Consider the following 26,070-nt stretch of genomic DNA (forward strand, 5'->3'; position numbering starts at 1 on the left):
GGGACCTGCCCCTACTTCGCGCTTCCCCACCCTCCGCGGGAGCAGCCAATTTCAGGTCTCACCCCGGAAGCTCCCCAGATTGCCAACCAGCACAGCTCAGGCCCTGACCCACCTCTCCCTTCCCCTCCCGAAGTTTTACCAAGTCCAGGGAAAGAGAGAAGGACTGAGCCTGTGGGCAGAGGCAGCCTCCGTCCCGGGGCACCCCCTCCCCACAGTGTGGGGTGGCTGCTGGGCTGAGAGGGGGTGCCCCACAGGTCTGCTCAGCCCCCCACCCCCACTGGGCACCCACAGAGGGAGGGGAGGGCCGTCTGTCATTTCCAAGTTCAAGTTTTCCAACAGAGGGGACAGCGGAACAAAAAGATGGGGGAATTTGGGCCCCGGGACCTCCCTAAGGGGTGAAGCCCCTGAGCAAGGGGCAGTCAGGGAAATGCTTGGAGAGCAGGAGAGGTGTCCCCATGTCCCTGTGTCCCTGCGCTGAGCCACTGCAGTGTGGCCTTGCTAGCTAACGTGGTTTGTGGAGGACTCCGGGTGGAGGCCCTCCACACCCACCGCCGGGGCTCTGCTCCCATCCTGACCCTGGGTCCCATCGATTCGGCCTCCTGTCCGACCATCATTCCCCAGCCTGGGGGCGCAGGGGCTTCCTGCTGCCGCTGGCTTCAGTCCAACGGGCCTGTTTGGCTTCCCAGCTCTCCCATCACCTACACAACCAATTCTCCACAGTAAATGCCTCTCCTTTAGAGGTTCGGCGTGATTTCTACTTTCCTTGCTGACCCGAGGGGTAGGGGGTCTGCCCGTGGTAGACCGTAGATGACAGCTCCCAGGGGGAGGCTGCCCCAGGGTGGAGGCCAGCCTGTCCTTGCCCTCAGGAGAGCCTCTGCATCTCTCTCCATTTCCCTTGGGAGCCCCACGGACACAAGTGACTGAAAGAGAACGGAATTCGTCCCTGGGGCCTGCCTCCACTCCCCACGGTCCTCTGCAAAAAACCATCCCAGCCTCCAGCCCCCTTAACACAACCCGGAGGCCGTGAGCCCAGCAGGGACGGGGACAAAGTGAGGCTCCGTGGTGTCATTACAGAAAGAGAGAAAAGGGAGAGGCCGATTCAGGGGTGGGGTGTCGGGCCTGGGGGTCGCCAGGCACGGGCGGGGTTCCCAGGGAAGGCAGGTCTGGCACTGGAAGCAGCCGGGCAGAAATTCCAGGTCCTGCCTGCGGTTAACCAGCGGCGTGGCGCTGGCCAACCGTGACCTCGGCCAGCACAACTGTGAAATGAGCACCACGGATGAAATAAGACGCAGACCTAGCGCCGTTCCTGGCGTAAAGGAGGCTCGCGAGTGGCTGCTATGGAAATGCAGTCAGCGAGCTGGGGTTCTCCCAACGTCGCCTGCTCCCAGATCCTCCGGCACCAGGACCATCGCCTCTCGCTAGCCATCTACCTGGACGACCACCCGTTCCATGTCTCTCTGCTCAGGGGATGACGCGTAGAGGGCAGCGTGAAAGTTCACGTGTCACCATGGCAACCGGAGGAAAGAACCCAGCTCTCCTCTGTCATGACGCACAGAAGCCAAGGTTTGCTGGTTCGACAGGGATCAGGAAATGGGAGACCCACCATGAAACCTGTGTCACCAGGAGAGCCAAGGAAGGGACGGAGAGTGCTGTGGGTGGAACTGTGTCCCGCCAAAACTCATATGGGGAGCCTCAGCCCCCAAGGTGACTGTTCTTGGAGATACGACGTTAGGGAGGTGATTAGGGCTGAATGAGGTCATGAGGGTGGGCCCGCCTTCGATGGGCCGGGTGTTCTTATAAGAGGCAGAGACACGAGAGATCGCTCTCTCTCTGCGCGCACAGAGGGAAGGCTGCGTGAGGACACAGCCAGGTGGTGGCCGCCTGCAGGCCAGGAAGAGGCCTCCCCAGACGCCAGCCTTGCCGACACCTCGATCTTGGCCGCACAGCCTCCGTTACTGTGGGAAATCAGTGTCAGCGGCTGCCCACCCCGCCTGCCGCGTCTTGTTACCAACGCCCTCGGGAGTTAACACCGAGGGTTTACAGGAGGCCTGGGACACCAAACCGCATGTGCGTCCCTGCAGGTGACAGGCTGGGGAAGGAGTTTAAGGCTGATGCTTGCTTGCACGTACCCAGGTTAGGGCATTTCTTTGGCCCTGGAAGCCACTGAGGAAACAACGGAGGTACCAGAACGGTCTTTATATCAAAGCATCCTGAGACCGGAAATTCCTGGGGATTCTCTGCAAAGCAGAGGCTTGCCCGGCAGAGAACGGGTCATGCATGTTGAGTCCAGTGCCAGGACTGGTCTGTGCAGGGTGGGCTGTGTGTCTCAGGCATCCATCACTGTAAATCGGAATTCTCTTTCCTGACCCTCTATCACAAGGCATCTCAAATCAGCTTATAAATATCATATTTGGGGTGGGGGGTGCGGAGAAGGAGGCTGAATGCCAGAACAGAAAGGCAGGGAGACAAGGGTGCTCAGAGGCCTGAACACCAACTAATCTCCCTGGGATGGAGGAAGAGACAGGGGGACCCGGCCAAGGTCCCCCCCAGCCCCCGCCAGGTGCGGGGTGGGCGAAGGCGGAGAGAGGGTGGGGTCTTTGGAGGCATGCTGAGGAACCCGGGGAACACGCGTTGGAGGACGTCGGCTCTGCTGTCATCCAGAAACTAGTCCTGTGCGTTCAGATGTCCCGGCAGAAATGCGGGTGGTGGTTATTTTTATCCCATCAGGACCAGAGTTCAAGCATCCCCTGAGTGTGGGCACCGTCCTGCCTTCCTGCGAGTCATCACTGGCCCACAACCCCAGTGAGGCTGCGGTTGGGGACACCGGCTGCCACATGAGCAGTGACCTGCCCTCCATCCCACGGCCAGCAGAGGGCGAGGCAGGCCCACCTGGGAGCCTCCACGTCAGGGAGAAAAGAACTTGGTCCAACGGGCCCTGATACTCAGCCTGGCCCCCTCCCCAGGAGGTGGTCAGTGAGCAGGCTCTGGGATGGAGGGTGGGGGGCCGCGGCGGGGAGACTAGGCACCGTGCAGGGAACCAGCCCTTTTCTTGCTTGTCCTCCCAAAGGGTTTCCCATTTCTATGTGGAATTTGGTATCTCGCAGTGTCCTGTAAATAAAGGTTAAGTGCCACCCTCTTCTTTACCAAAAGAAAAAGCCTCAGATGCTGTTAGCCATGGGGTTCTCTCTGCTGGACCAGGTGGGACCCCATTAGTCACACCTGCACGGAGGGGTGCGAAGGGAACCAGCCTGTCGGTCCCCGCAGGCCGCAGCGCTGGGCCCGTCCACATCCTCAGCCCAGCAGCCTGGGGCCTGGCCACAGCACGGACAGGGGTCAGCCGTGTCCACGGCCCGCTGGCTCCCAGGCAGGACCCGTGGGCTGCAGGGGCCACACACGTCAGCGGCCAGCCCAGCTCAGTGAGCCGGAGGCTCCGGGGAGACTGACCTAGTCTGGGCCTGAGCCCAGGTCTCACGGACTGGCAGACACGCACCCCGGGGGGGTCCAGCCTCAGCCCTGGAGTCTGGGGCACTCGGGAATCTGGGGGCCCAGGGATCTCGGCCTGGGAACAGCTCCTGCAGGCGGGCCAGCAGACACACACATTCCAGGACCTGCCAGCCTCTGGGGGGCTCCAGCCGGACCTCCGCCCATCAGGCTGCTCCCTCCTGGGCAGCCTCAAATTCGGGGTGCCCAGAGGACCATTTGGGACCCGAGGGAGAAACTGCAGGCCATTCCCCGTCCACACCACAGCCTCCAGCACAGAGGAGGGAAGGGGGTGTCGGCGTCTGGACGGTGCTCGGCTCCGTACATCCTGAACTGACCTAGTTACCACTCTCAGTCTGGGGGGGGCCTCAGAGTCTGGGAGAAGGGGCTTTATGACCACAGTCCCAACCGGCTCCCCTGCACCCCGAAAAGTCAGAGCCAGCTGCCACGCGGCACGAGCGCAACCTCAGTGCGAACACTTAGCACAGAGCCGAACAGCAGAACCTGGCCGCGCTGCTGATCAAGGGCTGAGAAGTCGACTGAGGCAACCGGAGCCAGTGAGGCCCCAAGGCCCGACTGCCCGGGCCGGGGGACCTGGGGACACCCCAAACGTGGCTGCTGCCAGACTCACCGGAGACCTCAGGGGACACCACGAATTCTCCCTTCTGCCGGCCTCGGCTCTCCCAGCGAGGGGACCCAGGACTGAGCTACACGGAGCGGGGCCTGCAGGTTTCGGGGGTCTGGGGGCGCCAGGGGCGGGGCGACGCCGGGGCGGGGCGACGCCGGGGCGGGGCGACGCCGGGGCGGGGCGACGCCGGGGCGGGGCGACGCCGGGGCGGGGCGACGCCGGGGCGGGGCGACGCCGGGGCGGGGCGACGCCGGGGCGGGGCGACGCCGGGGCGGGGCGACGCCGGGGCGGGGCGACGCCGGGGCGGGGCGACGCCGGGGCGGGGCGACGCCGGGGCGGGGCGACGCCGGGGCGGGGCGACGCCGGGGCGGGGCGACGCCGGGGCGGGGCGACGCCGGGGCGGGGCGACGCCGGACCTGACTTCTTGCTTAGAGAGTGAAGTCTAACGACCCTTCCCCAGGGCAAGTCTTTGCCTCATTTCCGTGGAAATATTTCAAATATTCAGAGGAGCGTTCTTCAAGAAAAGCCAAATCAGGCTAACATGGTGGCAGGGTCTCCAAAAAAACTTTAACCAAAAAAAAGAACTCTTGTGGAGTCAATGCAGGTCTGCTTGCCTCTGAAATGCACCCAGTTCCCTACATGTATGTACAGTTTAGAACTGAACACACGTGTGCTTTCTCCGCTCCCCGCAAACCCTCATACAAAGCGCGCACGAAGCCGGACACGAGGAGACGCGACGCTGATTTTATTCGCAGCCACAAGGGCCGCTCCGCGCGGGGGCGCGGGGGCCTCGGGCCGCCGCGAGGTGCTGCTTGATGAAGTGGCCCACCAGCCGCTGGGGCCGCTGCTGGTACTCGGCCAGCACGTCGTGGGGGCTGCTGATCTGGTCGCCTTCCAGGCGGTTGAGGAGCGTGACGCACACCACGGCCGCTGCAAAGCGCGAAAGCCAGGTCAGTGCGGAGGGCCGGGCCTGCTTGGGTCGCCGGGACCAGAGGGGTGTCGCCTCTGGTGCCCTACCCCCCACCGCGCGCTCCTTTCCCCCGGGGAGAAGGGCCGACCGTGGAGGCCAACAGGGGCAGAAGCGGGGAAGGCGGAGGGCCGCCCCACCCTGTTCTCTCCTCCTTCTCCCCTGCCTTTGAAACGAGAGACCAGCTCAGGGCCCTCGAGAGGCCAGACGGGGAGGCAGAGGTCCTGGAAGGCACAGCTGGGCCCTGACGGGTGAGACTCCGAACTGGGGGTGGACTAACCCCAATTCGGAAATCCCAAGAGCTCTGAAGGCCAGATCCACTGTGGAGCCGGCAGGGAGGCCGGCCTGAGCTGAGGCGGGACCCCGCACCGTGGTCATCCCTTGGTGGCACGTGGGTCTCGGCAGAGACACTGTCAACCACGTGACAGTCGCATGAGGTCTGCGCCCAGCGCTGTGGGATGAGCCCGGTCCAGCAACACGCCCCGGGGGCGGGGTGGGCGCAAAGCAGACGCGGGCGGCGGGTGGGGGCCCGGGAGGAGGGACTGCGGCCCCAGGTGCCCACCCACCTCGGAGGCCACAGGCGTTGCACATGGAGGCGAAGACCGAGGCCTCCATCTCAATGTTGCGGATGCCGGCCGCGTAGGCCGCCTGCAGGTACTCCTGCTTGTCCTTCTCAGTGTAGGAGCAGAGGGCGCCGTCCAGCCGGGCTTGCCCTGGGGAAGGTGGAGGGGTGCCAGGGTTGACTTGGGAGCGCTCACCGCACGCACGTAGCAAGCCCCGACGGCATGCCCGCCCTGCACGGCGCCACGCACCAGATGCAGGGACGCTTTGCGCCCTAGGGGCCCTGCCCGCCCTGCACCAAACCGCCGGCGGTGGAAGCAGTGAGGGACAGCAGTCCTTGGCGTCACAGACCACCCACCCCACCCCGAGACAGCAGACCAGCCGGCCCCTCTCACCCTCGTAGAAGTCCAGCGTGCACATGGTATTTCCCACCACCGTGGGGAACTCGCCCAGGTCCGCTGAGCACTGCATCAGCTCCCGCACCAGCCGCTCGTCCAGGTCCGTGTTCCGCACCACCCGCTTCCTGAGGACCATCTGCTCGAACTCCGGCTTGAAGCAGGCATCCACTGCCTGCCGGGTGATGACCACAGAGCCAGGCTCCAGACCTGGAGGAAGAAGCAGGTGTTGTGGCCACTTTGGGAGGGCACGGCAACGCGCGGGCAGAAAGGACAGGACCCGTCTACTCGCCAAACACTGAGGACCAGTGATGTCCTAAAAAGAAAGAGGTAAGGGTCCCTTTTTCCCAGCAGCCATTTTTCTGATGACAGAAAACATGGAAGAGAAAAGTGCAAAAAAGGAAGAGAAATTGCCAGGCGCATTCCCATCCCGTGCGGACTGTGTCCTGTCTTCCAGTCCCAGCTGTGGCGAACTGCCTGGCACTCCCTCACTGGAATGTGGTTAACTGGTCCCTGTTTCGTACGTTTGTGCTATTTGGGATTTCAAGTCAATACAAATGTGGACAAGGATGGTGTAATGAACGCCATGCACCCCAAACCCAGCTCCAGCCGTCACCGGCTCCTGACAGAGCTCCCCGCCCTCCGGGACTAATCCACGGGGAGGTTCTGCCCACGACTCCCTCCAGAATCCTCTCTGATTATCAACTGTAAAATCCCTGCAAAGCCAGAGCCCAGTTTTCAACAGAAAACCGGCACAGAGCTGGGCTGTCAGAGAGCAGAACAACTTCCGTAGAACAAGTTGGCCTCAAGGAGTTTGGCTTAAAACTCAGCACAATTTGAAAACAAAAGCAAACAAACAAAAAAAAAAAAAACCCTCTATGTTTTACTGATGTTCTAAATTATTTTTGTTTTCAATTTAATTGGTTTCTGCTCTTTATTATTTTCTTCTGCTTGTTTAAGTTTATTTTGCTTTTCTATTGCACATTCTTTTTTTGTTTGTTTGGGTTTGTGGGAGGTAATTAGGTTCATTTCTTTATTATTGTTTTAATGAAGGTACCGAGGATTGAACCCAGGACTTCATGTATGCCGGGCACGCACTCTACCACTGAGCTATATACTCACCCCCTCCAAAAAAACTCAACACAATTTTTAACATTTTGCTTTCTCATTGCATCCTATTCTTTCTTTGCTGTCTTTTTTAAGAGCAAACAACAACAAAAAGGACTGGGGACTTTTTAGGCAACTTGAGGATACTGTTCTTAATTTTGTGTTATGTCTCTCCCCTTTGATTTTTCTGTAGTGTTTCTCATAAGGTGCTTGAAATCCTTGCAGGAGTAAGGAGGAGTGAGCAAAGCTAATGAGAAAGGCAGAGAAAGAAGAGGGGTTGGAGAGAATGAAAGGAGAGACTCTAGCAACAGAGGAGGCGCGCGTGCAAAACGCCCCCCAGCACGAGTGCGCTCGGATGCACCGCCTGGTGCCTTTGGGCTCCTGCTTCTGGGATTGAGGTTGGGAGCTGGACCAGAGAAATAAGGCAACGAGCTTCTCTTCACGCCTGCTGGTAACGAGCCTCCTTGGGGGCAGCCGAGGTGGACACCCCGAGTGCCCCGCTGCCCACCCGGTCCCCTGCACGCGCGGCAGGGCCCTCCGCACACTGACCTATCCCGCCCGAGGTCCCGATGCGGATGGCGGTGACGCCGGAGCACCGCGCGTGGTACAGCAGCTTGATGAGCTCGTGCAGCATGATGGCGATGGAGGGGATGCCCATCCCGTGCTGGAACCACCGGGAGAGACGCGGGCGTCACGCGCGGGGCAGGGCCTCCGCGCGCGCTGCTGGTAAAGGAGGGCGAGCTGCGGAGCGACCTTTTAAAAACCCGTTACCACTTTGGGAAGTGCACAAGTTTGCACACACCTGTCCAGCAGATGGCCCCACGTGATCCACACGTCCTGCGAGATGGATCGCAGTTGAGGACCCCCGGCTGCAAGGGTGCAGCAGCCCGCTGATGCTAGGTAACAAACAGCCCCCTCCATTGGAAACCCTGCACAAATCTTCCCTTTTCACCACGAGCTCTGCTGCAGCCAAACTGAGTAACTGGCCAGGGGCTCAGCAGGATGGAGGCTGACGCCTCCGGGATTCTATCTGTGCTGTTTCCTCCCATCCCTCTGCATCTCCGCCTCCCACCCTCCCAGTGCCACGAGCCACGTGCTGCTCCCACGGCAGAGGCTCTCCTTGGAGAGTCTGTCACGGTGTCTGGCACGTGGGAAGCTATCTTCCACGAAATATCTGGACTGCACACCCCTTGGCTCTAGGCAGCGTTCTGGATGGCTGATGTGCCCGCCTCCCCCCCTCCCCAATCTCAGCCAACCAGATGGGTAGAGGGCCTTGTCTCAGCCTCGGGGACAGCCTTAGCTCCAGGTAGCACTGCCTTTGTATCACGACCTACAAAGGGAGCCCACACTAGAAAACGAGAAAAACCGGAGATTGCTGTGTTCACGCATTGCTAAATGCCAGGTGCATGAAGTAGTAACCCACTGTGAGGTGGCCGGCCACATGGTCCCCGGCCCTGGCTTCCCTCCCAGGTCTCCAACCTGGGTCCTCACCGTGGGTAGCCGGCTGGGTGTCTCTGCACGTGTGTTTGCATGTGCGTGTGTGCCTCTCCTGGGGACGGGGCCCCACCACGGGGGATGGGTACTCACGCTGACCGACAGCACTGGTCCGACTTTGAACATGGTGTAGCGGTCGGTCCCCATGCAGATGTTGGGGTAGTCTGCCCCTGGGTGGTCCAGGCCCAGCTCCCCCGCCACGTATTTGATGAAAGCTTTCATCCGGGAAGGGCTTCCCCCAACACATACGAACTGTAACAGAGGACAGAGCCACCGTCAGCACACGCACCACGCCATCTGTACAGCAGGAGTCCCCAAAGGGGGACCCCAGACCAGCTACGGCAGCACGTCCTAGAACTGGCTGGAAATGCAGTCTCTTTCCCTGGCCTCTCCCGGACCTACTGCGTCTGGGGAGCCGGCGATGTGAGCGTTGTGGAGCCTCCTGGAGTTTCTGACACTTGCTCAGGTTCATGGCGTCACCGCTCAGTGCAGGAGGCTCCAGCGGGGGCCGTCAGCTCCACGAGATGCAGGTTACCTGCACCCTTGCTCTTTCGGGGAGGGTGAGTCCAGGTCCCCTGCCTGCCCGGTCTCCGCCCATCACGGGGACAGCAGCTCGCCGCACTGGAGGCAGCCTGGGTTTGGAATCAGATGGTGGGGGCTCCTCTGTGTGTGATGAGGGTCCCCCTGCCCATCTGTAACATTAGCTTCTAACCCTTTCACCAGCCAATGTGTGGAAGGAGCCAGGAAACCAGCGTGGGACTCGGGAGGTCACAGGTATGGGAGGCGGGTGCGTGGCTCTCAGAAAAGTAAAACCTTTCATCCGCAACGTGCCACATGTGAAAACTTCCAGGAGGAAAATCAAGGACACAAGCCAGTTCTAAGGAGTTGGACGATCAAAGGATGATCAGTCTCTAAACATATAAAAGAAAATTTCTACAAAAATTAAATGATAGTTTAAACTTGATGGAAGAGTGAACACGGAGCGAATTAAGAACACAAGGAACATCGTCCTACGGTTTGTAACCGACAGCACAAACAACTCAGCTCCATGGCTGACGAGACACAGAAGTCTCGGGCCATTAGGACCCCGCGAGGCGGCAGTGGGTTCTGGTCTCCCTGGCTCAGGTCAGTTTTGAAGCCTAAACGTGAGTCCGTTTTTACCCATGGGGATTAGACAGTTTAAAAGTCCTGGGCTAGAAATTGACACAACATTATAAACTATTCTTCAAAAAAAAAAAAAGTCCTGGGCCAGAATCAATCAGAACTGCAGAACTTCAGGCTTTGTAGGAAAACAGACTAGAAGCTGTATTCAGCACAATAAACCATTAAAGGTGATTAACTGAACGGTGTCCACAGGCATCTTAAATCACAAAAACCCACATGCTCTAATTACCCTTCCTTATCATTCCTCGCTTCTCTAAAAAACATTTCGAATCTGCTTTTCTCTCACCTCTCAATGAAGCATTAGGATGTTCACTTTATATTGTGTCAACTTGACACTAAATTTGTAAGAGATTATTAATTAGGAACCAAGTGGTCAGTATCCGCCACGGTTTTCTCTCACTCCGTTGAAATAGCTCAAGTTCTTGAAAAGTAACAATTTGCAAAACTCTGATGGACGCATAACATCATGATCTTGTCCTCCGTCACCTCAGCCCTGTGTGATGCAGTCCACCCATATCAGCTGCCGGGAGGGACATCTCAAGACAGATCCCCAGGGGGAGGGGACAGCTCAGTGGTACAGTGTGTGCCTGGCATGCACCGGGTTCTGGGTTCAATCCCCAGTCCGTCCGTTAAACAAACAAATAAACAAATAAACCTAATTACCCACTCTGTAAAAACGAGACAAACCCCCAGAGTCAAAAGCCCAGTTTTGTACCTTCACGTCTCCGAACATCGCTGGGAAGTCGTGCGTGCTGGTGCTCAGGCCGAAATGGTACAGGACGTCTTCCTTCATTGTCGCTATGTTTGGGTTGCGAAGCTGGACGAGGTCACTGTTCCAAAACAGGAGAGAAGAAGGCTGGTGAACGAACACCAGTGTCCAGCACGATCACAGGAGTGCCCCGTGTCAGGGAGACACGGGGGGCACATGGCGGTGGTGGGGGGGACTCAACACCTCAAAGGCTCCCAGTCTCCATTCTTCCTCCTTGTCCTTTCCCTCCTCCCCTCCTCTAAGTTGACCAGAAACAACTCAAAAGAGCACCAAAAAGGTCAAAGATCAAAATGCTAGATTGTCCATTTAAGGGTGTCACCTGCTGCTCCCCAACTCAAGTCCACACATACATACATATATACATCCTTTTTTGTTAGAGGTCATTACAAGGTATTGAATAGAGTTCCCTGTGCTGTACAGTAGGACCTTGTTGTTTATCCATTTTATATATAGTCGTTAGTATCTGCTAATCTCAAAATCCCAATTTATCCCTTCCCACCCCCTCTACCCACTGGTAACCATTTGTTCTCTATGTCTGTGAGTCTGTTTCTGTTTTGTAAATAAGTTCATTTGTATCATATTTTAGATTCTACACATAAGTGATATCATGTGATATCTGTCTTTCACTGTCTGACTTACTTCACTAAGTGTGGTCATCTCTGAGTCTATCCATGTTGCTGCAAATGGCGTTATTTCATTCTTTTTTATGGCTGAGTAGTATTCCATTGCATAAATATACCACAGCTTCTTTATCCAGTCATCTGTTGATGGACATTTAGGCTGTTTCCATGTCTTGGCTGTTGTAAGTAGTGCTGCTGTGAACACTGGGGTGCAGGTGTCTTTTTGAATTAGAGTTTCCTCCAGATATATGCCCAGGAGTGGGATTGTTGGATCATATGGTAACTCTATATTTACTATTTTTAAGGAGCCTCCATAGTGTCCTCCATTGTGGCTGCACCAAACTGCATTCCCACCAGCAGTGTAGGAGGGTTCCCTTTTCTCCACAGCCTCTCCAGCATTTGTCACTTGTGGCCTTTTTAATGATGGCCATTCTGACTGGTGTGAGGTGACACCTCACTATAGTTTTGACTTGCATTCCTCTAATAATTAGCGATTTTGAGCATCTTTTCATGTGCCTGTTGGCCATCTGAATGTCTTCTTTGGAGAAATGTCTATTTAAGTGTTCTGCCCAGTTTTTGATTGGGTTGTTCATTTTTTGTTAAGTTGTATGAGCTGTTTGTGTAGTTTGGAAATTAAGCCTTTGTCAGTTGCATCATTTGCAAGTATTTTGTCCCCATTCTGTAGGTTATCTTTTTGTTTTGTTGTATGGTTTCCTTGGCTGTGCAAAAGCTTACCTCCTTGCCCAGATTTATTACTAAGTATTTTATTTTTTGATGGGATTTTTAAAAGGATTCTTTTTTACTTTCCTTTTCTCATATTTTATTGTTAGTGTAAACAAATGCCACTGATTTCTGTATGATAACCTTGTATCCTGCTACCGTACTGAATTTATCGGCTCTAATAGTTTTCGTCTGGAGCTTTTAGGGTTTTCTATATATAGCATCATGTCATCAGCATATGGTGACAATTTTACCTCTTTTTTTCCTATTTGGATCCCTTTTATTTTTCTTGCCTGATTGCTGTGGCTAGGACTTCCAAGGCTATTTTGAATAGAAGTGGTGAGAGTGGGCTTCCTTATCTTGTTCCAGATTTTAGCAGGGAGGTTTTCAACTTTTCTCTGCCGAGTATTATGTCGGTCGTGGACCGACTTCTATTTTCACTCATTTATTTTTGCTTTGTTGTGATAACACGAGTTATTTCCCGGGAAAATGAGTCATACATTAGCCATCAGTAAGGCAATCAAGAGGTAACGCCTACACTGGACACCCGCTCTGTACCACCCTGAGACCTAGAGCTGGCTCCAGGACAGTGCCCACCTCCAAGGCGCTGGAAACCTGGTAAGACAAACGGATGTGAGCAAGAACAGTTACGGAACGGTGTCGACTGCCGTAAGACAGAGAAGCGCACAGCCTGCAGGAGAGACGGCGTCTGACTTACTTGCATTCTCCAGGCTTCTCCGCTTCAGCGCCTGCTGAGGCCATCCTCTCAACCGAGGCAGGGCCCTGGGGGACGACAACACACGGTCTGTGAGCAGGACACACTGAGCATTTCCAGAGTTTATCTGAGCGCACGTGGATTGGAGTCAGCGGTCGGCGGGGCGGGGCAGGGGAGAGGCTTCAGAGAGGAGGCGGAAACCAAGAAAGGACGATGATGAGCTGTAGCACAAAGCCCAAATGGCTGTGCGTGATCGCTGCCCTTCGCATTCTGATTTTGTAACCTCCAGGCATTTACAGTTTGGACGGATTTCGGTTTGCTGACCGCCGTGGGCTGCTGTGACATCAGAGCTCCCTCAGGCCAGTGGGCTCCTTTAGTTAACTGAACACTAGTGAACCACCCCCCCAGTAGGAACCAAGGTCACTCTGACGGGCGGCAAGGCCACGCCCACCTGTGGAAGGTCAGTGCCGTCCAGCGGGCCTCCCCACACCTACACCACACACATGTATGTATACGTGACCTGGAGGGTGGCTAATTTCAGAGACGAGCCACGTGGGCTGGCACCTCACACTCCAGTAGAAAACCTGTCCTCGCTTCCTGGTCTCCCGGCCATCACGGCCTTGACCGCACCGGGCGGCCTCACCGCTCTCCTCCAGCAGGCCTCGAGGACAGCTCCGGGGAGGGGCCTGGCAAAGGCACCAGCTCTCGGGGGGCCTGTTGTGGAGGGACAGGAAAGACGGGGCCGGTGTGGACCAGCCCTGCCTTGCTACCACCCCAAAGCCAGAGGAAGGAAACACTCCGCGGACGTAACCACAGTTATTTCCCTGGGGTTCAGCCATCCGAACACTGGCCCTAAGACCACATCCCTGCAGAGCTGAGCCTCAGCGCCCACCAAAGGTGAACTCAGTTAATAAAATCACAGGGCAACCCAGCAGGCACAGACCCTCCCCATACCCTCTGCCTTAGCTCCTCTCCCAGGTTCCCAGGTAACGGTATCTGATGCACGCTTCCTGAGTTGTCTCACAGATGCTAAAACCCCCACCGGATGGAAGATGTTAGCTACCTGATGACCTTAAGCACATAGCAACCCCAGACTCCTGGAGCCTGAGGACTGTTAACGTTGACCCTGTGACCCCGCCCTGTGACACCACCCTGCGACCGCACCATCAACCAGAGAACCGAGCAAGAGCTAGTCCCAGACGCTGCAGCCCCCTCCCTCACCTGGCCTTTCCAAGTGCTTTCCTGGAATCCCTCGGGGAGTCCGAGTGTCTCCAGCACTAGCTGCCCGTTCTCCTTGCTGGGCGCCTGCAATAAACACTGTACTTTCCTTCACCACAACCGGGGTCAGTAGGCTGGCTTCACTCCGCGCAGGTGAGCAGACCCTCGCCTGGTAGGTTTGGTTCGGTCACCACAGTCCCTGAGCACCTGCCACCGTACCTGCCAGCGCGTGTCCCTGCTCCCCTGCCAGCCTGCTGGGAAGGGCACAGTCCTTCTTCACAGCAGGAAAGTGAAGCCACAATTAAGCAATGACTCACCGGGGGTCGCAAAGATGGTAGGTGCAACCATCCCCAGGTCAGGTTCTCAACCTGCTACCTCACCAGCCACTCACAAAAACTGGAGCCCACCATGCTCAAAGCACAAAGCCCTCTTTCTGGAGAAAAGGATGGATAACTGCTCTTACACAGTTAAATCCTAACCATTTGAAGCAAATTCTGAAAAATCAAAGAATATTATAATAGTTGCAAGACAGGAAGACAAGAGTACAGCCATTTGGGGAGAGGACCAGGAGTGGTCTTGGGCAAGACAGGCCTTGCAAAGCAAAGAACAAAGGCTCTGGGAGCCTGAGTCCCAGAGACAAAAAAAACAAATAAACAAAAAAACAAAAAAACAGGCTGGCGGGAATCAAAGATGAACTTCATCTCTGTGGCATGATTATACTTAGCTGCCACAAGTCAGGAAGTTCAGACATGCATTTTAACCTTATCTTTCTGACAATTCCTTGCAGAAAACCTTAATGCATTTCTCTCTCCCAGCAGAAGCCCTCACTATTCCCGGGGGGCCCACCGTGGAGGCGTCTGAGGCTGATCAGAGACGATGGGAGATTTCTGGAAATGATCAGTGATCGTGAGACGAGCTCCGCCTTCTACTCAGGGAACTGGTGCTTTTTTTTTTTTGCCCCCACCTCCCTTGTGCACAAGCTGACTTTTCTAATAGAAAGCTTGGCTTGCCTGAGTCTTGTAGCAGCAATGTTAGGGTTAGGCCGTGGGGTCTGGCTCCATCCCCAGGTAGACAGTGTCAAAACCGAGCTGAATTGTAGGAGCCCGGCCAGTGTGCAGAATTGCTTGGCGGGGTGGGGAGCAGAGGGTGGGGAGAACTGTAATTGGTGGGCAGAAATCTTAGGTCAGAATTTGCCCTGACAGCATCTGTCCAACAAACTTACACAGACAGCCCAGCCTGGGAGGAAGTCTGGCTTCCAGGAAATGCAACCATCCTGGCCACCGCCCTGCAGTCGGGGGCCCCACCCCAGCCCCCGGCCCCCTTCGTTGCTTCTCACTTGTCCACTAAGAGATGGAGTAGGGCCTGGTGGAGAGTCCAGGCCCGCGGGGCCAGTCTCTGTGGGGGGCGATGTCCCCCTGTAAGGGCAGTGCTGGCTTGCTGCCGCCGCCCCCTGCAGCCTGGACCCTCTGGACTGCTCCCTCCTCCTCTGGGGTGGGAGCTGGGGGGCGGAGGGCAGTCCTGGGAGGTCAGAAAGAGGAAGCAGTGCCTTCCCACGGGGCAGCAGCCGTCAGGAAGGCTCTTCCAGAGAGAATCCAAACCGCACTTCACAGAAAAGGAAACCCGGCTGCCAAGAAGGCATCCTGTCTGGCCTCAAAGAGAAAGTGCGACTCGCTAGGCCTGGTTGCTTTCCTCGCCTCTTTCCCTGCCTAGCGCTCGCCCCTCGCTGCCCTGACCTCGGGCTCCTTCCTGCGCCTGGCCCGGCCTGCATCCCTGGTGCCCACAGACGCTCCCTCCCTCCAGGCTGTGAGCCTCCCCAGCAGCCCCTCTCGGGCCTGGGCCTGGCCTGCCCCGGCCCCCGAAGTCTGCACGGCTTTGTTTAGCCAACTTCACGCAGAGAAAGCTGCAGACTTTCACAACGCGCTGGAGACAAGAAGGGAGGCAGGGCACAACCACTGAAGGGAGGACACAGCCACTGGGGACAAACTGGTTACAGCCGGGATGGCGGGAGACTCGACTTTCATTTGACCTTGAGCCCCGTGGCGCACCCACAGGCGCCATGACAGTTCCAGGCTGACCTTAACAGGTCCAAGAGTGGGTGGGGGCCCGATTCCTGGAAATCCCCGCCCCCTCCCCAAAGTAGCTGGAATAACCCTCCTGCTCATTAGCATATGAGATTAAACCCCCCCTGGTCCTGCTCTCTCCTGCCTTCCGAGACGTCTCGCACTCTGTCTGTGGAGGGCGCACCTGCTTTTACTTTGAACCCAACACCCCACACCTCTCGGTCTCTCTCTCTCTCACCTGTCTCAGATGGACCACGTTCTGCCCAAGGAGGGTGTGCCTCTCTAAATAAACCTGCTTTCCCTTTCCCATGCCTTGCTCTTGAGTTCTTTCCTGCATGAGGCAAGACCCTACTCTCCGCCAACACTCTAATTGGAAAGTTCCCCACTGACTGTCTCAGGATGCTTACAGGTGGGGTGACCACGCACGCAGGTTTGCCCGGGGAGTCCTGGCTTAATCGTCGGAGCTGCAGTTCACTCGCAGAGGGACCTGAGTGTGGGGGATAAATTATAGGACCACCACCACTGAAAGGTCAAAGGCGCGGAGGAAGTGAAGGAAGCCTCTCACCTCTCAATGTACTTCCCCTGAGAACACCTGCAGCAGAGAGGTTCCTGCACAAGCTGCCCAGAGGCATCGCCCCCTGAGAGGGAGAGGCTGGGGGAGGAATTAGGGGCCCAGGGCAAACCCCAGAAACCGACAGTTGAGAGAAGCCGAGGATCCTGACCACAAGGAGGAAGAGGAGCAGGGCAGAGCAGGTTGCCATGGAAACACTGACTGATGCGCTGTCTCTCAAAGGTCTGATCTAACTCGCGGGCATCCTCGGTCCTGCTGGCGGCCATGACCCTGTGTGTCCTTTGACCAGAGGCAGAGCTCCCAGGAAAGCTGCGGATTCTCAGTGACCCCCGCACCTGAGGCAGACATCATCTCAGAGCTGATTTTAGAAACACTTCTAACCTCGTTTGGAGGGACGTGGGGGTCTTGAAACCGCCTCCTCTCACCTTGCGGGACCCCGTGTTCTCTGTACAACAGGAGGGTCTCCCTCGTGTCTGGCCCCGAGGTCCTGCCCTCCCAGAGAAGTCTGAGCCTGGTTCTGCGCTCCCAGGTTCCCAGGGCTTCGCTGTGAGCAGCCGGGGCTCCCCGACTGTTCCCAGACGGGACAGGTCCATCCCCGGGGGGGGGGGTTAGCCAGTACTTGCGACGAAATCAGAGGCGTTTATCACGGGTAACAAGCAAGGAGGGAGGGAGACAGCCCTCAGAGCACTGCTCCCCAACGAGACCAGGGCACGTGAAACGGGGCGTGGATGGTCCACCAGGGAGGTGGATGAGAGATGACAACAGGCCAACGTCGAATGTTCAAAAACGGTGGCAACCCCCTCCCCCACTCGGGGAAGAGATTCCAGCATCAAAATGAGGCAAAGGTCACCCTAGGTTGACAAAATCTAGGCGTCAGCAAAGGTCCATCAGCACCCCCATTCCTAACGCACCAGCTAATCTGGCGAGTGAGTGCTTCCAGGGGTTTGGGTCCCGCAAAACATCTCAAAAATGTGCCTCCGCCTGGTCTTTGCCTTTGAAACAGAACGGGGAGGCTTTACGACCGGCTGTCTGTGCTGCAGTGTCCTCTCCCGCCTGACAACGGCTGTTTGTTCCTGCGTCATCTGTTCTGGTTTAAAATCATTAGTTACTGCGGACTCCTCTTTGTTTCCACGCGAGACAGGGAGACCACAGCCCCCCTTTCTCCCAGTCGTCAGTGCAGGGGACGCACAGAGGCTCTGAAATCCACGCTCGGTTCCTCAACGTGAGCGCATCCAGGGCCTGCGAACAGCTTCTCCCATCACCTGCTATCTCCCTTCTGTAGCCACGACTTGCTCTGGTGTCAGCTCATCCTTGCCGGATCCAACTTGCACAATCAAAAAGCCCTCGGGTGTTTTTTTTTTTTTTTCTTGTTTTGTTGCTGTTTTGTTCTATTTTAATTGTAACCCATTAAACCAAAAATCAGCTGGGTGGGTTACTTTGGGTAAATAGATTAGTGTGTAAATGTTTTTTTTTTTTTTGACTAAACATATTTCAAAAGCAAATGTGTGTGTGTGTCTGTATTTGGGGGAAAGACAGATGGGGAGGGAGGGAAAGAAATGTTTAGTGTTATCTTCAGGGAATAGGAAAATTTGGAAGTTTCATTTTCTGTTATATATTAGTGGGGTTTTTTCCAATGAGTTCGTATTAATTTTATGATCAGTAGAGACAACAAAAAAGTCCAGTTGGACAAAAGCCGATGTAAAGAAAAGCCACCTTATCTGTTTCAACGAAATGTCCTTCCATGCCCACCAGGGCTGGAAGTCCTGGAACTAAGGATCTAATCTGTGCCCAACACACCCGTGCTGAATTACAGAAGCCTGCCATCCTGAGGCCTCCATATGGAGACAATCAGAAAGTGGATTCAGCCTCTGAAAAGGGGAAAAAGTAATGGAAGACTGGCAGAGGAGCAGGGGAGCTGGGCCCAGTGCTGGCGGCCGGGCAGAGTGCAAGGTGGCGGGCAACGCTGCCCAGGGAGGGCTGCGCAGGGCACGGAGACCCAGGCTGAGGCAGCCTTTCTATTCAGGGAAATCATACATCTTCTCAACGCCACCGTACAGCCAATGAATGGAAACAAAGGCCTCCTTAACCCGGAAGACACAAGAAGCAGGGGGAAAGGGGCCAGAGGGACACCCCAAGCTAGACAGAGCAAGGAGGCCGACAGACGGACGGATGGAAAGCCGCACAGGTAAGGGCCAGGGCCGCCTCACCTGCCTGCCAGGAAGTGGCCCCGTTCTAATCCGGAGGAGCCGCCTGGGGCTGACCTCGGGCGAGGAGGGCCCAAGCCAGGTCAGTTCCAGGCCGGCCCCAGGGCTGCTGGCTGGTGACCTCCTGTGACCTGGCCAAGCCGTGACTCCCGGGGAACCAGCGCGGCTGCTCCAGGTGCCCCTCTCTGGGCCCTGCCACGTCCAAGGACAGGTTGCCACACACAAGAACTGTAAAAGGACCCACCCCGACCCGGGGTGCCCTGCCGTTTCCGACTGTAAAGTTGCTCTTCTGGCCTGCGGGGCACACCTGATGCGGTAACCCCCGAACGGCTGGCTCAAGGCATACCCGTGAGTCCATCCGACCTCCGGCGGTCTGGTAACAGTCATTCTCCAAAGGGTAAGTTTATCCATCCCCCGCCATGAAAAGGGGGAGTTTCAGGTCTCGCGTACCCCCTTCCCGCTCGGGTCTGGGCTGCAGAGGAGCGCGTCGCGGGAGCGGCACCTGCCGGGCGCCGCCCCCAGGGCCGCATCACCTCCACCGGGTGCATCCAGGTGGCCGGCGGCGCACGGCGCGGGCTGCGCGCGGCGGGGACGCGGGCGAGGGGCGGGCTGCGACGGCTGGGGGTGGGGGCGCGCGCCCTCTCCGGGGCCCCCGCCCCTCCCCGCACACCCTCCCCGCGGGTGGCCGGGGAGTCCGCCAGCGCGAGCCGCCTCCCCGGCAGGGCATGGTTCCCGAAAGCAGAGCCCCGCCGCCCACCACTCACCGCGCAGGGACCTGCCGCTCGCGTGCGCCGCGCTCGGGCCACGAACTCCCGGCCCCGGAGCCGCTGTCGGGGCGCGGGGAGGGCACGGCGAGCGGGAGAATTTCAAGCCGCCCGGGGGGCCCCGCCACGCCCCGCCCCGCCCGGGCCCAGAAAGCTGCGCGCACCTCCGCCCGGCATTGTCGCCTCCTCCGGGCGGGCGACAGGGTGAGTAACCCGAGTCACACATCCCGGTTACTCATTTACCGCTCGCGCCGCCGACGGAAACGCCTTACCTGCTTCCTCCCGGGAACAGCAGGAGGCACGCGGGCAGGGGGCTGAGCCCCCGAGGCCGCGGCGCCGGCGCCCAGGCCTGTCCGAGGGGGCCCCCGCCCCCGAGCCAGCGCGGGAGGCCCGAGCCGGTGCCCGGGGGTCGGAGGGTGGGGCGGAGTGGCCGGGCCATGTCGGCCGGTCCCCGCGGCTTCTCCCGCCGGGGTCTCTCTCCGGGACCTTCCCGGGCCTGGAGCGCGCCGGGAGACGCCGGCCGGAGGGGAAGTGACTCACTCATGGAGTCAGCGGCTGCGACCAAAGACCTGCCTGTGTGCGTTCATTCAGGCCGCCCACTGCCCCCAGCGCCCGCGCCCCGCGGCACGTACCCGGGACAAGCACCCCGGCGTCCGCAGCGAGGGCGCCCGGCCCAGGGTCTCTGGGGACGTGCACAGCTGCGTTCATTTGCAACCAACCGCACATGAGCCGGAAAGTAGTATCCCAAAGGCTTACGGACTAGTCAGACCGCACCTGAAAACCCAGCCCACCCCGGGGCAGCTGCTCCAGCCAGGAAAGCGGAGGACACCCGGCCCCAGCGCCCCAGGCCAGCTCCCCTCCACTCCTTCCCGGAGCAGTCACCCCCAGAAGGCCAGACCCCACCAAGTAAGGACCCCCAGTCCTGTCCGACCCATCAAAACCCCGGAGAATTTCCAAATGCCTCGGATTCTCCCAGAGCCGAGAATATTTTAGAGATATTAACTCCCCAGTTTCCCTGTGCCGGGGGCCCCTCCCTTTCCAGCCCAGGGCTCTGCAGCTTCCTGGAGCACCACTCAGAGCGAGGGCGCAAACCTCCAGGAACACTGTTTTGGAAGCTGGAGGCAGGCCCCATGGGTAGGTCAGGGAGCCACAGAGTGGGTCACAGGCCGCGTGTGGATTGTCAGTGAGGCAGATCCGTCCGTGTTCCCAGAACGCCCATCCGAACAGCATTAGTGGCCCCAGGCACTTGATGCATGGATGCCCCCTGCAGACAGCTCGTGCCCTCCAGGTCTCCACCTGCAGAAGCGCTGCTGTCAGGGAGCAGGGACAGCTCGGTGGCTACAGGGGTATCCCCTCTGGGACGCCACGTGCAGAGCGAAGGAGGGCCCCCTGTAGTGTGGTTCCACAGGGCTCTGTCTGCACGCCGTTTTCCACGCACTTTCTGCCTTATCGCTTCCATTCTGGACCATTTTGTCGCACAGACATCTTCCCCGTTCCACCCAGGAATGAGAACTGAGTTTCTTCACTGGGGCTCGGTCCGCAGGGACGGCTCCCTCATGTGGAACTGCCCTGCTGCCCCTGACCGTGGACCTTCTGAACTCCAACTCTCAGATGGGAATGATGCAGCTTCCACAGGGATCCATTAGGGTTGGGGGAGATCCCAAAAAATCGCTGTGGTTGGTGGGTTCTGATCAGATTACATTGCCTCCATCTCTCGCTCACCACATCGAACCAGCCAGCACCGAGACACCTTGGTTAGTCTGCTTTTCAAAATTCAGGTTCAGTGGTCACAGGTAACCCTCCAAGGTGTGTTGGTGCAGCCTGAGTCTGCTGGCTGCTTTCTGGAACCAGCTCAGGAAACAGGAAAGCCCTTGCTGGGAACCACACGGGAAGTGCCCTCCTGCCCCCTCCGTCCCTGGGGTTCTCCGAGCTGCCGAGCTGCTTGTCCACTCACTGGTCACTTCCCCCGTCTCTTCCTGCCTGTTAGTCCCCGACTTTAAGGTCATCTGTGAGGGAGCCTTCCTGGCGCCCAGTGACCTCGCAGGGCCCCAGCCCTGAAACTCTGGCCCGTTGCCCCCCTGCCATTTTTATCTTGAATTTTTATGGAGAACGTGGTGAAATTGTATGAAGATGTAAGGTTATGATGCCCGCTATGGTCTGAATGTGTAATTTCCCCCTCTCCTGAAATTTTCATGTTGAAATCCGGGCTCCAAGGTGACGGTTTCAGGAGGTGGGACCTTTGGGAGGTGACTTGGCCCTGAGGTGGAGCCCTGGTGCTGTGATCAGAGCCCCCCCTGATCGAGGAGACCCGGAGAGCCCCCCCATCCCTTCCTCCACGTGAGGACAGCCTGAATGAACCAAGACAAAGTTGTCCGGGATGACCCAGAGGTGACCTCTCGTGGCCTCCCCCGGCCTCCCCCAGGGCGACCTTTTGCAGAATTGCAGTAGGGACCAGAGCCAGGGTGCGAAATTCAGACACACCCCTCTTCAGATTTCTCCGCTTTTTGGTACTGTTTTGTTTTATGCAACTGTGGTACCAGCACGTTCAAGACACTGAATTCACCGTCCATCCCCGAAAGGCCCCCTCATTGCCCTGCAAGAGCCCACCCCATCTCCCCCCCAGCACCCCTCCACACCCCCACACCCCCAAGGCCCCACACCCTCTAATCACTCCTGAATTTCTAAGGCTTGTCATTTTGAAACCGCTACGTGCATGGAAACACAGTCTCTCAGCTTTTGGAGCTGGCTTTTCCCACTCAGCAGAATTCCCTGGAGATGCGTCCATGCTGAGTGCGTCCCTCGCTGGTTCCCTTTGGTTGCCAAGCGGCGTTCCACGATGTGTGTGCGCCGGCCTGTTAACCACTCACGTGCTGGGAGACACCCAGGCGGTGTCCGGTTTTAGGAGTTCATGATAAAACTGCGATGAAATTCAACGTGCAGGTTTTTGTATGACCGTGTCTTCGTTCCTCTGGGATAAAATCCAGGAGAGCAAATTCTGGGCTGTGTGGTTGCCGTGCATTTAATCTCAAGGGAACCTGCCAGACTCTCCCAGAGCGGCTGCCGTATGTCACGTCCACACAAGCCGCGGCTGTGAGACCCACTTTCCCTGACTCCCCCTCCCCCGTGCTTGGTGTCATTACTTCCCATTTCAGCGATGTCTCACTGCGGTTTTAACTTGCATTTCCCTGAAGTTGAGTGATGCTCAGCACCTTCGACGTGGGTCCTCTGTGGTGAAAACTCGTTCATGTCTTTCCCCTCTCATCTCCTTGGATCATTGGGGTTTTTGGCTATTCTTGTTGCGATTTGAGGATTCTTTATTGAACGAGTCATTTATAAATAATTTCTCCCAGTCTGTAGCTCGTCTGTTTATCCTCTTCATGTGAAATTTCACAGGGAAATTTTTTTTCAAGTTTGATGAGATCAACTTAGCCATGTTCCCGTTTGCAGCTCATGCTTCTTTTTCGCCGAGTCTAAAAACGCTTTGCCTCACCCTAGATCATGAGGATTTCCTCCTGTGTTTTTCCCTCAAAGTTTTAGTTTTATATTATTGCATCTTCTTGAGTGTTTTTTTTTTTATTTCTAATTTTCGGGGTAGAGTTTTATATTATTGTTTTCGACTACAGTTTTGTATTAAAGTTTTGGGTTTTAGGTCTAAGTTCATGGTCCATTTTTAGGTGGGATGGTTGGGTGAAGCTTCTTGGTTTTGGGTTTGGGGCAGATTTTTTTGCACATGCGTGTTCATGGAGGCGGTGCTATTTCTTGAAAAGCCTCTCCTTCCTGCACTGAATTGCTTCACAGCCATGTCAGAAGCTGGTGGAGCTTGCTGGTGCGAGGATTTCTGGGTTTTCTGGCCTGTCCTAGTCATCTGTGTGTCAGTCTTGCCCTGTCTGGGACGCTGGAAAGGCTTGGTGGATTTTACACTGGGCCCCACCCTGGGCTCTGCCTGCTGACTCCAGTTTTAGCAAGAATCCTGCCCAGTGGATTTGGTGGAAATTCCCCGCCCTTGGTGTCATGGGCTGTTTATTTCCCCCACCTTCGTATGCTGAAGCCCCACCGGACAATGCAATGTGCTAGGAGGGGCGGCTTTGGGAGGGGTTCTGGTCGGATGAGGTCATGAGGGTGCGGCCCCCGAGATGGGATTAGCGCCCTGATCAGAATCAAACAGGATCTGGCTTCTCCACTCTGCTCTCTACCACGTGAGGACAAAACTCGTGGCTGTCCACAGCGCAGAGGAGGGTCCCCACCAGAACCTGGCCATGCTGCCACCGTGAGCTCAGACCTCCAGCCTCCAGACCTACGGGAAATAAACCTCTTTTCTGTATAAGACACCCGGTCTGTTGCTCCTGTTCTAGCAGCCCAAAGGGACTGGGAGCCGGGTATAGGGTCACCCTGTATGTCTGGGGTATCTGATCAGAGTCCTCGTCCCCCACCCTGGGTGTTTCACCGCCCTGGCCTGCCTGCAGCAGGACTCCTGCTGGGTCAGTCTATGCCTGCACCCTGGATAGGAGCATCTAGCCTTTTGCGGCAACGTGGGTGAGCTTGGAGAGCATTATGCGGACTGAACTAAGTCAGACAGAGAAAGACAAGTGCCGTGAGACACCACTTCTGTGTGGAATCCAATGAACACAGCAAACGAGTGAATTTAACCAGAAAGAAGCAGGCCCACAGATGCAGAGAATAAACTCGTGGTTACCAGCGGAAGGTGGGAAGCGGGCCGGGAAAACATAGGGACAGGAGATGAAGTAAGCCACCGGGATCCATGGCACAGCACAGGGAATGCAGCCGGCATTTCCTAATAACTTATGGGGTGTGACCTTTTAAAATTGTGGATCGCTATATTGTGCACCCATAAACTTAAATACTACTGCGCATCGACTACACTTCAATTAAAAATATTTCTGGAAAGAAATTAAGGCGTTCTGAGGCAGAAACAGTACAGTGTATCGCAGAACTTTTAGTACCAACACACGGCAGGTTCAGAATAGAATCTCTGCATTTATGAACAGCGTTGGGGTCGGTCACTGGGCGGCGTCTCTCAAAGGACATCTCGTGTGTAAGTTACGTCTTACCACCTGGAGTGTTCGCTGTGGGACCGGAATTTGTGCTTTTTTGGGGGCAGAGCACAGTATTAAGCTTGTTAAAATTGCACAAATAGCTTCCAAGCCGCCCAAACTTTCTTCTCTTGGGACAAAAGGGGTTGAACACGATCTTGTGTGTATTGCCCTCGCTTGTCAGTATCTGCAAATCTCGAGCTCCCAGTCTGTCCCTTCCCACCCCCTCCCCCCTGGCAACCACATGTTTGTATTCTATGCCTGCGGGTCTGTTTCTGTTTTGTATTTACGTTCATTTGTCTTTTTCTTTTCTTGTCTTTTTTTAGATCTCGGGGTAGCTCACGGTGAAGAGGAATGCGACAATGAGGACACGTACGTTCATATATGACTGAAAAATTGTGCTCTGCGCTGGAAATTGACCCAACATTGTACACTGACTGTAACTCAGAATAAAATTTAAAAATAAAATAAAATATTTCTTACCCTCCTGCTTGTGTCCTTTCACATTTCCAGTGCTGGTTTGTCCTTTGTCTGTGTTATTTTATCTTTTATGTGGTACCATCACTCATATGTGTGATCATTTGGCACTAGATTTTACGGCTGACACCGTGTCAGACATTGTGTTAGGAACCTTGTGGATCTTTGATTCACCCTTGGATAGGAGGTGCCTCCTTTTTACAAACAGGCAGGCGAGACCCAGAGCTAAGCTCCCTGCGCTGAGGCTGCAGTGATCTGAGGTTGCCAGGTGCCTGTCAGAAGACACGTCAGAGCAGGGAGGGGAGGGCGCAGCTCAGGCATAGAACATGTGCTTAGCATGCAAGAGGTCCTGGGTTCCATCCCCAGCACCTCCTCTACCAACAAATAGGTAAATAAAACAAATCACTCCCTCCAAAAAAATTAAAATTGAAAATTAAAAAAAAAAATCAGGGCACTACAAGGTGGGGTGTGTGTGCATACACATATTTAATTAAACACATTTTGCGGATTTTAACTGACAATTTATATCTAGTATGATCTTGCCATATTTTTTATCTTTTGGAAAAAAAAGTCCTTTACATCAGAACAAGCAGATGGGATGTGCGACTCTTCTGGTTTCACTGTGTGTGTGTTTGTTGAGTATCAGCAAGCAGAAGGGTCCCTGCAGGACTGGCTTTTCCAATCACAGACCCCGGCTGCCCCGCATGAAGCAGGCCTGGTCTCACGTCCTGACTCCAAATTCTGTCCTCCCCCAAAACCACGGGTTTCCGTTACTTGAACACCCTGAAAAGGGGGTTCAAGGCTCGTAGGCTGCTGGTATCTGACAGTTTTTCCTCGGGGTGAGGGTCTGAGCATGGGGTAAGGACTGAGGTGGAGGAAGGAAGGGTGGGGCGGAGGGAGAAAAGAGAAAAACCAGCGCCTGCTCTGATGCCCCGCTGTCTCCATTCAACACCCACAGCCCGCCGTGTTCACACGCTCTTCCAGGCCGCAGCCTCCTCCCGCGGGAGCACCAGTCTGGCCAGAGGATCCGCACACCTGTGCTCAACCAAGCATCGCACTGAAAACGTGTACGTTTTAGGTAAGCAGCGCACAATAAGCTTCTTCT

General features: G+C 56.3%; 2 protein-coding genes and 1 long non-coding RNA gene across 6 annotated transcripts in view; 1 reads left to right on the forward strand and 2 right to left on the reverse strand.

Moving 5' to 3' along the window:
• The window catches only part of LOC116662591 (ATP-binding cassette sub-family A member 13-like), a 32,952-nt gene extending 28,366 nt beyond the window's left edge, over positions 1-4,586 (reverse strand). The window contains 2 exon segments of the mRNA XM_032476360.1: positions 4,112-4,187; positions 4,582-4,586. Of these exon segments, the coding sequence (XP_032332251.1) occupies positions 4,112-4,187; positions 4,582-4,586 (81 nt within the window).
• A 248-nt stretch (positions 4,587-4,834) lies between these two features.
• UPP1 (uridine phosphorylase 1) lies at positions 4,835-20,091 on the reverse strand. 4 transcript variants are annotated; one of them, XM_032476334.1, is made up of 9 exons: positions 19,438-19,515; positions 13,141-13,334; positions 12,624-12,688; positions 10,512-10,626; positions 8,726-8,884; positions 7,688-7,802; positions 6,032-6,241; positions 5,642-5,788; positions 4,835-5,038 (listed from the first exon to the last, which is right to left on the reverse strand). In XM_032476334.1, the coding sequence occupies exons 3-9, from the start codon at positions 12,665-12,667 to the stop codon at positions 4,854-4,856; spliced, it is 975 nt and encodes a 324-aa protein (XP_032332225.1). In that variant the 5' UTR covers positions 12,668-12,688; positions 13,141-13,334; positions 19,438-19,515; the 3' UTR covers positions 4,835-4,853. The 4 variants fall into 4 exon arrangements, with proteins under 4 accessions (XP_032332225.1, XP_032332226.1, XP_032332224.1 ...); XM_032476335.1 differs by lacking the exons at positions 13,141-13,334; positions 19,438-19,515 and adding an exon at positions 20,070-20,091; XM_032476333.1 differs by lacking the exons at positions 13,141-13,334; positions 19,438-19,515 and adding an exon at positions 19,710-19,946.
• On the forward strand, positions 19,525-24,961 carry LOC116662585. The gene is made up of 2 exons (XR_004318568.1): positions 19,525-19,641; positions 24,815-24,961. It is a non-coding gene; the product is annotated as an uncharacterized LOC116662585 (long non-coding RNA).
• The last annotated feature ends 1,109 nt before the right edge of the window (positions 24,962-26,070 follow it).

The sequence above is a fragment of the Camelus ferus genome, unplaced genomic scaffold (assembly GCF_009834535.1).
Source record: "Camelus ferus isolate YT-003-E unplaced genomic scaffold, BCGSAC_Cfer_1.0 contig385, whole genome shotgun sequence".
NCBI lineage: Eukaryota > Metazoa > Chordata > Mammalia > Artiodactyla > Camelidae > Camelus > Camelus ferus.